Source organism: Tachysurus vachellii, chromosome 10 (assembly GCF_030014155.1).
Source record: "Tachysurus vachellii isolate PV-2020 chromosome 10, HZAU_Pvac_v1, whole genome shotgun sequence".
Classification (NCBI taxonomy): Eukaryota; Metazoa; Chordata; class Actinopteri; order Siluriformes; family Bagridae; genus Tachysurus; species Tachysurus vachellii.
Genome location: NC_083469.1, coordinates 14,038,691 through 14,050,746, shown reverse-complemented (window position 1 = coordinate 14,050,746; position 12,056 = coordinate 14,038,691). Strand labels below are relative to the sequence as shown.

Sequence of the window (12,056 nt, the reverse complement as noted above, 5' to 3'; positions counted from 1 at the left end):
CATTTACCGACACTAATGAGAAAATGTCCTTATTGATGGTATTATTATCACTTTTCTGCCATTTGTTTGCTTTATCACATTACAGAGGGGTGGGCCACTGTTCATAAGGCATTAGTTTCATCTTGAAAATATGTCAGTTTTCTTAGACAAGAAACGGGAAAGTAATTAGAAAAATGCACCCAGCGTTAAATATTGATATTGTGGAAGAGGAGCATTGTCAGGGTAATGAATACATTTTAAATGCAGACTGATTTGTGGTGGTCTGCTTGCTACTGTCATAGTGAGCAGAAGGTTGTTAGTTTGAAGATCTAGGAGATCCAGCAGTGTTCCTCAGTCCCTCAACCTAATCGAAATATGTCTGCGTTTGAATCTACCTTTTCTGTTCCTGGACAGTGTGTTGATTTTGTTTACACTGCAGCAGCAGTCGTTTGAAGCCTGCAAGAGGAATGTGATACAATTTCTGTGACAAACAGATGAAACTGCAAGCAGCATGAGCTCAGGGAATCTGTGTCTAGGAACAAATCGTCAACATGAATTCATTACACTCATTTGCGATAACAAGTGCTTGTGGTTTTAATTGACTTAATCAACAAATAGAATTAATCAGAGATTTCTAATTAATGGTAATTGATTGAATATCCAGTGGGTCACTGTCAGAGTGAGATGCCTGTGTCCTTGCTTTAACTGGAGGGGGTTTTGGCTCTGCTTCTCCATCTTGGCAGGATTAATTGAAAATGTTAAAATTGCAGGCGTGGAAAAAAGAACAAGATGGAGTGTGGACTCGTTCTTCTAGCAGAAATGAACAAACAAATGTTGCAAAGCAGCTTGAGTGAATGGTCCTTTTCTCATCATCTGCCATTTTAATCCTCACAAAAAAGCATTAGCCTTAGTGTGAGGGTAATTCCAAGCCCTTCTGACTTGTAAGTGTCTTTTTGTGCATTGAAATTGTATATTTCATAATATGGAACAGAATGAACGTGGCGGGAGACACAAATAGAGGATGAAGAGAAAGCATTAATAGGAGTGTCGGAATTCTCATTTGGTGCAGGATATCATGATGGAGTTTGAAACACTACTGGAGGGTTTGTGTGGTTCAGCTGCATTACGCCACCGCTGTGAGCCTCGGGTTTGATTACTGGCACCGATAGTGAGAAACCTGAAGATTAATACAGTAGGTAAGATGGATTTAGCAAGTCGATAGTGAAGGCGAGATCAGGCCGATGAGAGAGAATAGTCATCTAAAGCGTTGTGAAGATTGGCTTAGCGCTGGTGCGGTGCATGGCGGCTGCTGATCTGATGATACCTTTATTAAAAAGCACCTGATAGATAGGCCTCATTGCTCATTTGACTTCCTTCACAGAGAATGGTCAACTGAAAGATGGCTCCCATGTTTGGCTTGTTTGTCTCTTGCTCTCTCTCTCGCTCTGTCTCTCTCTCTCTGTCTCTCTCTCCCTTTCTTTCTCTCCTTTTGACATCAGGCTGGGACAACAGAGCACATTGGCCAGCAGCCAGCTTCTCAGCCATAGCACTCAGCCTGTAGGTCTGAAATGGAGTCATTGTGTAGGTTCACATTCACATACTGCAGCGAAAAGCAGACCACTTTACCGCTCCATGTATTTGGAAAAGCTTTTTAGCAAATATTGGCACACCATAGTCTGCCTGCCCCCTTTGTCAATAAGGCAAGACACATAGGAGGGGGAAGAAATCAAATTTATGAAGCCCAGCAATGCAGAAACAATGAAGCATCAGATTTCTTGGGAGTCTGGAAGTCTAATAGCTCCGTATGCTGTTCAGTGTGTTATGATATAGCCCCAGGTTTGTGCCATTTAATCTGTATGAGTGGACTTGTGGTATTGATTGAAAAATGACCATCTAGATTGTTTGCCGTGTGGAGAAGGACTGCATGAAGAGTAGAGGCAGTGGGGGAACAGAACCAGTGCTTGTAAAAAGAATGATGTTGACCATCCACAGCACTAACACGAACTGTTTGTGTAAAAGGATAAACAGAATCCAGCCAGGCTGACATAAATGTTTGCAAGTTATTTTGAGAACACACTTTTGCAGGCTCTAGTCTACAAACTACATGCCTGGCTTGTCTTATTTTGCATGTGTCTGTTTGTTTGTGCATCAGCTTCGAACGCCTCTGAGTTTGCTAAGAGCCTCTGTTTCAGCTCTCATTCCACAGGATAACTCTATCACTCGATGTGCTGACCTCCCTCACCCTCCTTCTCTCCTCTGCCATTGCATTTTTGCAGTCTCATTACCTGCTTAAAAGATGTGGGGAGCTGTAAATATATGCTAAAACAGAGGCCGAAACTGCTGAAGAAAGAAAATCCAATTTAAATGTAATGGTGTTTAATATTTATTGGAAAATGTAAAGAACGAGACAGGCAGTGCCTAGCAGAGCAGGTTGGATTTACATAAATTGCTCTGGGAATGTTTTTGTCCTATACTGCACATGGAGCAGAGCTTGTCAATTCGAGTGGACCACGCTGCATATTTACAGAGAGCTTTGGTACAGGCACAAGGCCGTCAACATCCGGAACCTCTTTCACCACATATACGGAATGACCTCTGCAGCTTGCTCTTGTTTGGGGGAATGTGTGTGTTATGGCGATTTCATTTCATTATTGTTATAGCTGGGCTCTGGAGCACAGCACTGGGTCTTTGGCCTGTAACTATCCAACTCAGTGCTGTTTATGGGGAGAGGGTGGCGGGGACTGTGTGATTTACATGCTCCTGACAGCCTGGATTGTTGAGGAGACCTCATCAGTACAGGGCTCAATTCTCCCTTTCTCTCATTTACTGTTTCTCTCTCACTCTTATTTCTTACCTCTATTCCTTCCCATTTCTATTTCTTCTATTTTATTCACCTCATTCACTCAGATTAGAAATCAATAGCAATGCTTCAGTATAGAAATCCATGATATATTACAGATGAATATATATTAACTGGATTAAAAATACATATTTAAAGGTTAAATTTTTGTCTAAAATATCTACAGTAAACTCTTTCTTCTTTTCTTCTAGGCTTTATGTATGGAAGTGCGAGGTCGGAGGAAGGGGATGGCCTCAGTACTGCGCCTGTGCCAGAAGCTCCTGGAAGGCCCGGAGGAGCAAAGCTCTGAGGCCGATCGTCAATCTTTACAGCTGCTACAGGTGAACCTCGAGAGGCGCTGGGAGGCCATCGTCATGCAGGTGCTCCAGTGGCAGAGTCACCTCAAACGCACCCTGGGCCGAGACCAGGTCAGGTTAAACGTACACGACAGCTACATTTGCTCTGTCACTAAATAGCCGCCAATGTGGTATAACTGTGTTTATGTCAGACATCATGGGCAGTGAGGGATCTGCAAAGCCACAACACTGAAGAAGACAAATTGCATCACCATGAATATATAATAGCCAACATAAACATTTCAGCTGCAAATCTCCTCTCGCTCATGTCTAACAGATGTAGTCAATGATGTGTGCATTCTGTGTATAAATAACCCCATGACGACACAAAAGAAAACTGCACTACCAACTATAGCACCTTCAGTAAATCTTATTACACTTATAGCTATTCATTTTCTCAGTATGTGTTTTACCCAGCTCTTAAACTGTCTCTATAAGGGTCAATTTATACTCAACTCAGTAACCCACAGAGCCTAAGTGGTTTTTTTCTCAGCTAGAAATATTGTAGCAGTAATATAGAGCAGCACTGCTATAATGGAGCAATAATGATGATGTATAAGGTAGGAAATGTAGCCACATATAATTATTCAATAATACATTTTAGACTCAGTATATTACAGAGCAATAATTGACTTAATGCACTAAGTAATCAAACACCAAATAATGTGCTAAGCTACAACCAGGACCTGAGTGTAGTTTGAGAACCTGCAAAATTCAGCCTTCCTCCTAAACCACATTAGGTTTACTGCAAAATAAACAGCACCCACCTTCACCAAATCCACCCCATTTCTAAAACTAAACACCCAACTACTGACTTATAGTAACTGGATAGCAGTGGTTTAATTGTGTGAAGTTAGATTTAGGCTTTTGTTATGTAGATTCTATGCATTCCTGTGTGGCAGCAGCAGGCCTCTGTGGAGTCTGTGCAGCACACAGAGAAACCCAGGGACCTGTTTGTGGATGTCCACTCAGTTATCTGCTCTCATTTACACAAACAAGACAAACGACTTGGCCCTCTCTAGCTCTGACCTTGCAGGACTGAAGAGCAATTTCACTTTGGAAAGTGTTTAGAGAAGGGGAAGAAAAATAACATGGAAGGTCTGTTTTTGTTAATACAGTGCTCTGTGTGCAATGATAAAAATGGCCTTCTGTTAAAAGATTTTGAAGACAAACTTTGCTTCGATTTGTTCTCCATGTTTGAGGATTGAAAAAGTTTTTCAGTTTCATACTTTTTTTTATTTAAGAGCTATGTTTTATAACACCATTTTCTATATGAAGGTTAACAGTAGAGATGGTCATTTTGAAACTAACTTCCACCGATTCCCATTCAGAAATGAAAAGAAAGACCTCTTCCTTATCTACTTTTTACGGCCTGTTTACTAAGTCCTTATGACATTGCATGAGCATATTTTGCGATTCATGGCAAAGGAAGGTTATATATGGAATCTAGTTTTGAACTGCTTTTGGTGCAGTTGTAGTAAAATGCAAGCTGAGGCAGCTGGAATAAATGATTTTCTATTTGATTACACTGATTGATTGTTCTCACTGTTGAAATTTTTTTATCATGCATTAGCAATCCAAGCTTCATCACAAGTATTTCCCTTATCAGCAAGAAGAGAATAAACAGAAATCTAATAAAAATTCATTATATGCAGTGTATGACATACAAAGCAAGTGTTAGATTTGCCAGTTTATTAGATTAATGAGATAAAAGGATAATATAAATAGACCTCTCTCATTAATAAGGAGGCAAGCAATCTGTTTAATTGTATCCCATGTAGAATTCATGGGTCTAAGCAGAATTTTTAAACAGCAAAAATGTTTCACAGCTTAGTAGTGCTTTTGATCTCATTAAAATTTGATTACTAGCTCATGAAGATCAGGAATCTGTGTATGGCATATATTTATGCAGTTAAATGTTTATATTTTATACCAGTGCTCTTTGTTCCTACACAGGTACCCGGGAACCTGATCGAACCATCACTTATGGATCTCCGTGCCTCATCTGAGGACTTTTGGGAATGGGATGAGATGGATATGACCATAGTTAATATGGAATCTCAAGAAAGTGATCAGGAAAGCCATTCAGAAAAGCACCAGGAGGAACAGTTATGTGGCCCATGCCCTACACAGAGAGGAATGAGCCTGAATGGTTTTCAGTCAGATCCCCCAACTGCTCGTGTTTATCAGGTGTACAGTTTACATAGTTTTGAACTGTACCAACCGCAGTACAATCAACAGGTATTTCCATATAACCAAGCTAAACCCAAGGAGAAGCAGCCACTACTAAAAAGCTTGAGCAAAGACTCTTCTTTCTCCTCGGTGGAGTCGCTACCTGACATAATAGCAGGGCTTGTGAGTGGGAAGCAGGGGTTGCTGACAGATTCAGCCAGGAGATCAGAAAGTGAGAGTGGAATAGTCAGTGAGGGTGACACAGAAACAACAGTGAATTCTGAGATATGTCTGCTTTATCAGAGTGACGATCCAAAGGTTCAAGTTACTCTTAATCCCCTGATCCATCCAGACTCACCTTGTATAGACAGAGTCTTAGATGAAGACATAGATAAGATATTGGAACGTGCTAACAAGCGTGCTGAGCTTGGAGACAGTTTGAGAAAGGAGACAAAAGACCAGGAATATTTCAATGGAAAGAAAAAAAGAGAGGAATCTGAAAAGGGAAGAAGGAAGCACAAAAATGAACCAGTGGAGATTTTTATTAATGGGCGCTCTCTAAGTCCTGAATCTGAGGATGAGGGCCATGAAACTGCAGCTTTCAGCGCTGGGTATGAGGATGAGGGAAAGGTCCGAAGGTCCGCTCAGTTATCTCAGGGGTCTTCCCTAGATTCCCTCTATGCAGTGGGTGAATTTTTTCCATCAGCCAAAGAGACTCTTACACGTAGCATGTCCCTGGAGAGCTGGCTCGCTCCGTGTAAGAGTTCAGGAGAAGCAGGTAGTCAGAGCAGCCTGGGGGACTTGAGCCTTGCCAAAGAGACCACTGGGGAGCTGAGCAGGAGAACTCTAGATCTGCTGAAGCGACTTGAGAACATCCAGACTCCTCTTGCACAGAAGATCACCCGCAGCATTTCTGATATCACCCTTCCAAGCAGCTCTCTGCATTTTCTGGGACGGGGACCCCGTTCTGGGGGTGCCCCTTCCTCCATTAATGAGAGTTTGGCAGCTTCTCTCACAGAGCTGAGCAGCATTGACGACTCATCATTAGCTTCTGAGGATTTGGCTGTGCAGAAAAAAAGCTGCCTGGCTGCCAATTCCAATGCATCCTTCCGGAAGCATAGCCGCAGCCAACAGCTGACAGACGAGACAGACGCCAGTGTCAGCATGGTGGTGAATGTGTCATGTAACTCAGCCTGCACTGATGATGAGGATGACAGCGACCTGCTTTCCAGTTCTACTCTCACTCTTACCGAGGAAGAGCTGGGCATCAAAGATGATGAAGACTCCAGTATTACATCTGAAGAAGAGTATATAGAGGGGACATTTGCATTGGGCCTGGACTACATGAAGGGTGAGTTTCAGAGCTGGGTCAAACCTAGAGCTCATAACAGAGAAAGAAATGAGGCAGATCTTGGCGATGAACTGCAATGTGGAACTCTGTGTAGAGAAATTCTGTCACCTGTGAAGTCCGTCAGTGATCGTCATTTCTTGAATCAGGCTGCTTTGAAACTCTTGGAGGCTCCAATGTTCTCCAATGTTCAAAATGGAGGCGTTAAGAAACAGGAGGTGGACACCAACATGGTGGATGCTACCAGAAATTACATCAGCAGTTTTGTTGATGACATGGAGAATGGCAATGTGGAAAGCTCCCACATTAAAGGGAAGGATGAGGATGAGCTACTCAGAGAAGAAGGGAGTCTTTTTACTAAGAAAGGAGAATCTTTCAAGGATTGCTTCTCTATGGATGATTTAAAGGGAGATGTAATGAGCATGGTCGCCACTCCCTCCCCATCCTCATGTGGGCAGATAAACTTGCAGTCCCAAGAATATTCTCTGGAAGGTCAGCTGAAGGGAGAACTACCTTGCCACAGCTCCCATCATCCACCCCCCTCTCTGTCACCATTAGAGGAGTGCTCCACATCTCACCACAGCATGCTGAGAACTCACATGAGCTCCCAGAAGCAGCCAGCTTCTTTCCAAGAAGACACCAGACAGAGCTCATCGGACTGTTGTAGCCACCAACCATTTCCTTCTAAAGAGGAGAAAAGCGATGATGTCCATAGCTTTGTGATGGATATCATCGACATGACATCAGTGGCCCTAAAAACTAAAGATTTCCAAGCAGAGCAACCTCAGGAACCCTCTAGTCCCACCTCAACTTCCCAGATCAAAGAGAAAGTCCTGGAACATTCCCATCGGCCAATTAATCTACGCAAGGGTGATTTTTATTCGTACTTATCGCTTTCCTCTCATGATAGTGATTGTGGAGAAGTCAGTACCTTGCAAGAGGAAAAGAGCAGCACCCCAGTCCTCTCCAGAACTCCAGAAATCCATGACGAAGAGCCTCTATTTGCGGCCTGCACAGAAGAAGTCTATTTAGGGCCTCCGCTCTGCTACAGTATGTCCATTAGCAAAAGGCCCATGAGACGCAGCACCAAACTAATAGACCCCTTCTGTCCCCTGAGCCAAGCACCTCCACCACCCAGTAATGAATACCAAAAAGCACACAGTATTTCTCCAGGAAGTATAGCTGGAACCCAGCCACAGTGCCATAATGAGGCTCCTTATCTTAATCCTTTACCATGTGAAACCGTGATAGACACTGTTGAATGTTTTGCAGATACTAAAATGCTTGAATCCAATATTTCTCCTGTAATGACTAAGATAAGAGTCTCTTGCTCCAGTACAAATCCTTTAAAAGAGGAAAGCGGACTCTGTATTAATCCTAAAATTAACTGTCCCCCGATAAGAAAAAGTGATAGGGATAAAAGAGATGATGCTTCACAGTGGATGAAACAGAAGAATGTCAGAAAAGGGCGCAGCTCTCCTCAGGAAGCCAAGTCAACTCCTAAACAGGTACGTTTAGACCTTCCACCAGGCTTTATTTGCTTGTAATGAGAGCTGGGTGCATTTCTTCCATCTCATTCACTAAATATTTAAGAAGGATTTGTGTTCTCTCCCACCCACCTTACCCACCCTTTCTTTCCCTCCTCCTTCCCCTCGAAGCGCTAATGGAATAAGGATTTGCAGGCGTAGATTTAAAATTTTAAGGTCTACAGAACAGAATAATCATAATCAGTCAGATTATATTATGATTCATAAGCAAGACTACAGCGGGAATCATTACTTAATTTCATGACTGAATTAGCATGTATTTGTGTTCTTTTTAAATAGTTTTCTATTTCATATGCAAACTTCCCCACTGCTCTGTTCCAGCTTTCACTGCAAATCTCTTGTTTGACCTTATATTAGGTGAATTAAGTGGGCACTTTTCAAACCAATCATTGATACCAAAAACATGAATGTGAATGCTTTAAGCCTGAATGAGGAAAAGACCTGAAATGGTTCATAAGTATTTATTTAGCATTTAGTAAATTCGGACTTTTTAATCCAACTCATGGCCAATGAAGTAAAGTCGAACTGTTCTTTTAGGGGCCCATAAGAAAGGAAGCAATCATTCTCTCATTGGAGTTTCTTTGTCAATAAATGTAGGAGCTAGATGATGGATTATTTGACCACTGCATTCATGCCATTATGACAATGTAAACCATCATTGATGTGAAAATGTGATGATAATGCCATTTGAGGTACATGCAGGTGATATGCAGTCCAAATGCCACCTATTTCGAAGTTTTACATTTTGAAAGTTGGATCATTAAAGCATAAGCCATTTTCTCCTTTATTATTGTGATATCATCATTTCTATCTTTTCACCACTTCTGTAGCTGGCAAGGTCAGAGCGAGGTACTGGACCGGTGGAGACAGACCGCAGGATTTTGCTCAGTGCGCGACGTTCAGACAGCACAGTGGCAGTGAGGAGTGGAGTGAGCAGCAGACCCCAGGCCAAGGTTTGTATTGTAGGTCATGCATCAGTACAAAATCACACGCACACACAGACGCACAGCCTCTCCCCTAGGCCTCTTCTGTCATATCAGTGAAAAATGGCTGATGGGTCTTTTCAACATCTTGTGGCGCATTGTAAGCACCCCATTTTCCACATCATTCCATACTGCAACTAAGCACCTTCCTATTTGTCATTAGTGTGGTTTTCCAAAGAGCAAATTTGCAATGAGAATGTGTTTTTCTCCTCACCCGGCGTCTTTGTAAATGCTCTCTTCACCGACCTCACAGGCTTATTCTGATGCTGCTGACGCAAATGCATTGTCTGACTCTGGGCCACATTATGGTTTAAATTATAGGCCACTATACTTTATATATGATGACAAGCGTACAAGGAAATTGGTCTGAAAATCAGTCATTACATCTGTATACCACATACTTGCAACCTTGAAACCTTAGAAAGTGGGAGATTTTCCAAAACCCATCCAATAGTGTGGGATATGTGAGACCTTGATTCTCGCACGCTGGTTTATTTCTTTCTTTTGTAGAAAAAGTTCAAAATAATATGCAAAACAAGTAAGCACTTATTTATTAAGGAAAAGAAACAAGCTTCAATTAAAATTATTATCTATTTGTCACTCTTCGATTTGATGTCAAATGTTCTTAAAGGACATTTTTTTCCTAGGATGCAGCCACTTTTAGATGATCAAAGAAAAAAAATCAGTTGAAGAGATAAAAAAAAACAACCCTGAGTATTGACTTTGACAATCAGTGTAAAATGCTTTTTCTTCGATGATCAAATCACTGGCTAGTTTCCTGTAACAAGCTGAACAGCCTCAAATGGCAGAAATACAAGAGAATTATGTGAAAATTAGGAGAGGGCAATGAAAAACAGGACTCTCTGAAGGCTGGCAAGAGTAATGTGTCCAGTAGGTCTTGTCCTCTCTGTCACCAAGCCAGAAAGTGTCGCTTGGCAATGATTTGTTTTGAAGTAAAAGAAGCCAGTACAACAAAGTAGCCACTCACATTTTATAAAACTGATGGAAAAAACAGTGCTGCTTGCTCGCTGTAATCAAGTTTTTACACAGACTGCACCAATCAAATGTCCAAAACTAGCGTTCAGCTCTCTGTTTAACACAGAAGAAGCAGGTTTTAAACACGGCAAGTAGAAGTCTGGCCGAGTCGAAATAACACAATAACAATGACAGAATGCCGGAGTGATCCCAAACGTTTCCAGTGTCTAATGACTTGTAATAAATTATTCTGCTTCTTTGTTTTAGATAAATTGTGTGTGATTTTAGAACGAAACAGATTCCTGTATTTGAAATATTGTGATGGATTACAAAGTGCCTTTGTGAATAAATTGTCCTCCTCGCCCCTCCCTTTGCAGTGCCTCTAGTGGATAGGAAGATAAATTACAGTCGAAGTTTTAACCAGAAAAACTTTTAACCTGCCTCTTTCTTTATTTATAATTTACAAAATGAATGTATTGTTTTTTTTGTTTGTTTTGCTTTCTAGAGACTCTCAGGAAATCATGCTATCCCTGCCTGTAGGCACTGACTTTAGTGGTTCTGTTGCTGAATAGTTATTCTGCGAGCTGGGATCGTACATCGGTCCTGGTGCATGGACCTTTCACCTAGCAGCGCAATACGTCTCCAGTGCTTAGTCCTGACTCCAAAGACCATTCTTCTGTACTCGCTGCTCATCCTGGACTGAGCTACCTCACCTTCTTCCACCAAACACCACGAGATGCACTACTGCACTCTCAAACACACACACACACACACACACACACACGGTAGCTCTCACTGTCACAATCCCTGCACTTTGCTTTGCACATATATATTTGTCCTTTGCATTGTGAGAATCAGATCTGAGGTGCAGCACATTGTAGAGCTTCACATTTAGACCACATATACAATATGTGACATTTGTCTCAGTCAGTGTGGAAAGCAGCTCCAGTTTTACTCAGTTCCACTGTATGTAAGACACTTTAGCAGTTGAAGCCCAAATCCGCAGACTGTTAAACTAAATGAGCGGTGAGGAGAGCTATCTATGCAACCCAACTTGTGGGTGTGCTTGTGTGGCATGGATATTCTGCCAGTTGATGAGATGCTGTTTAGAGTTTGTTCTGTTGCTTTATTTTAATCCCTGAGATATGGAGAAAATCAAACAAGTGTTTTAAACTTTACATTTTTGTGCCTTGCTGATCTTTCTTATAACTTTTGTTAAAAACACTGACGCTTTTCTTTTCTTGTCCCTGTTCGGTAATCAGTGAGAGAGTTTACTAGGTAAGGTTGATTCTAATGAATGGGCATCTGTATATATGTATACTGTACCTTCAAATCTTGGTGAACAATGACAATATGAATTATTCGTGTTAGTGTACAACTCTGTTCTGTGATGTGGATTATTATAAGCCTTAACGTGCTACGTTGCATGGTTGAGAGTATACCAACTCCAGAAATAAACATAATTTATCGAAAACTGTCTGAAATGTGCACTTTTTCCAGTAATAATATTATAAAACAATACTCTGTGTGTCAGCTGTTATCAGAACGTTCAGTAAAGTACTTGACAGTTTCTTAACTACAATAAATATTACCGCAATCATCTTTTTTTAAATGGTCTGCGTTTTTATTCTTCCTATTGTTAATAACCACTTTATAAATAAAATTGAATGGGATTTCCATAGTAATACTTATATTAATAAACTACAATGCTAACATAGAAAATGATGATAATAGAAGTTACTACATAATAATTCTATACTACATGACTAGATAACTATATACTGCAATAATACTGCATCAAAGAGAATATGGGGAAATGTACTTTACTGTTCAGAAAATGTTCCTGGTTTCACAAAC

At 41.1% G+C, this 12,056-nt stretch overlaps 1 protein-coding gene across 1 annotated transcript in view; it reads left to right on the top strand.

Moving 5' to 3' along the window:
- The window catches only part of akap6 (A kinase (PRKA) anchor protein 6), an 88,357-nt gene extending 76,553 nt beyond the window's left edge, over positions 1-11,804 (top strand). Inside the window, exons 12-15 of the mRNA XM_060879777.1 lie at positions 3,031-3,246; positions 5,131-8,202; positions 9,072-9,194; positions 10,705-11,804. Coding sequence (XP_060735760.1) covers positions 3,031-3,246; positions 5,131-8,202; positions 9,072-9,194; positions 10,705-10,746 — 3,453 coding nt within the window. The 3' untranslated portion in view covers positions 10,747-11,804. The remainder of the gene's footprint in view (positions 1-3,030; positions 3,247-5,130; positions 8,203-9,071; positions 9,195-10,704) is intronic.
- The last annotated feature ends 252 nt before the right edge of the window (positions 11,805-12,056 follow it).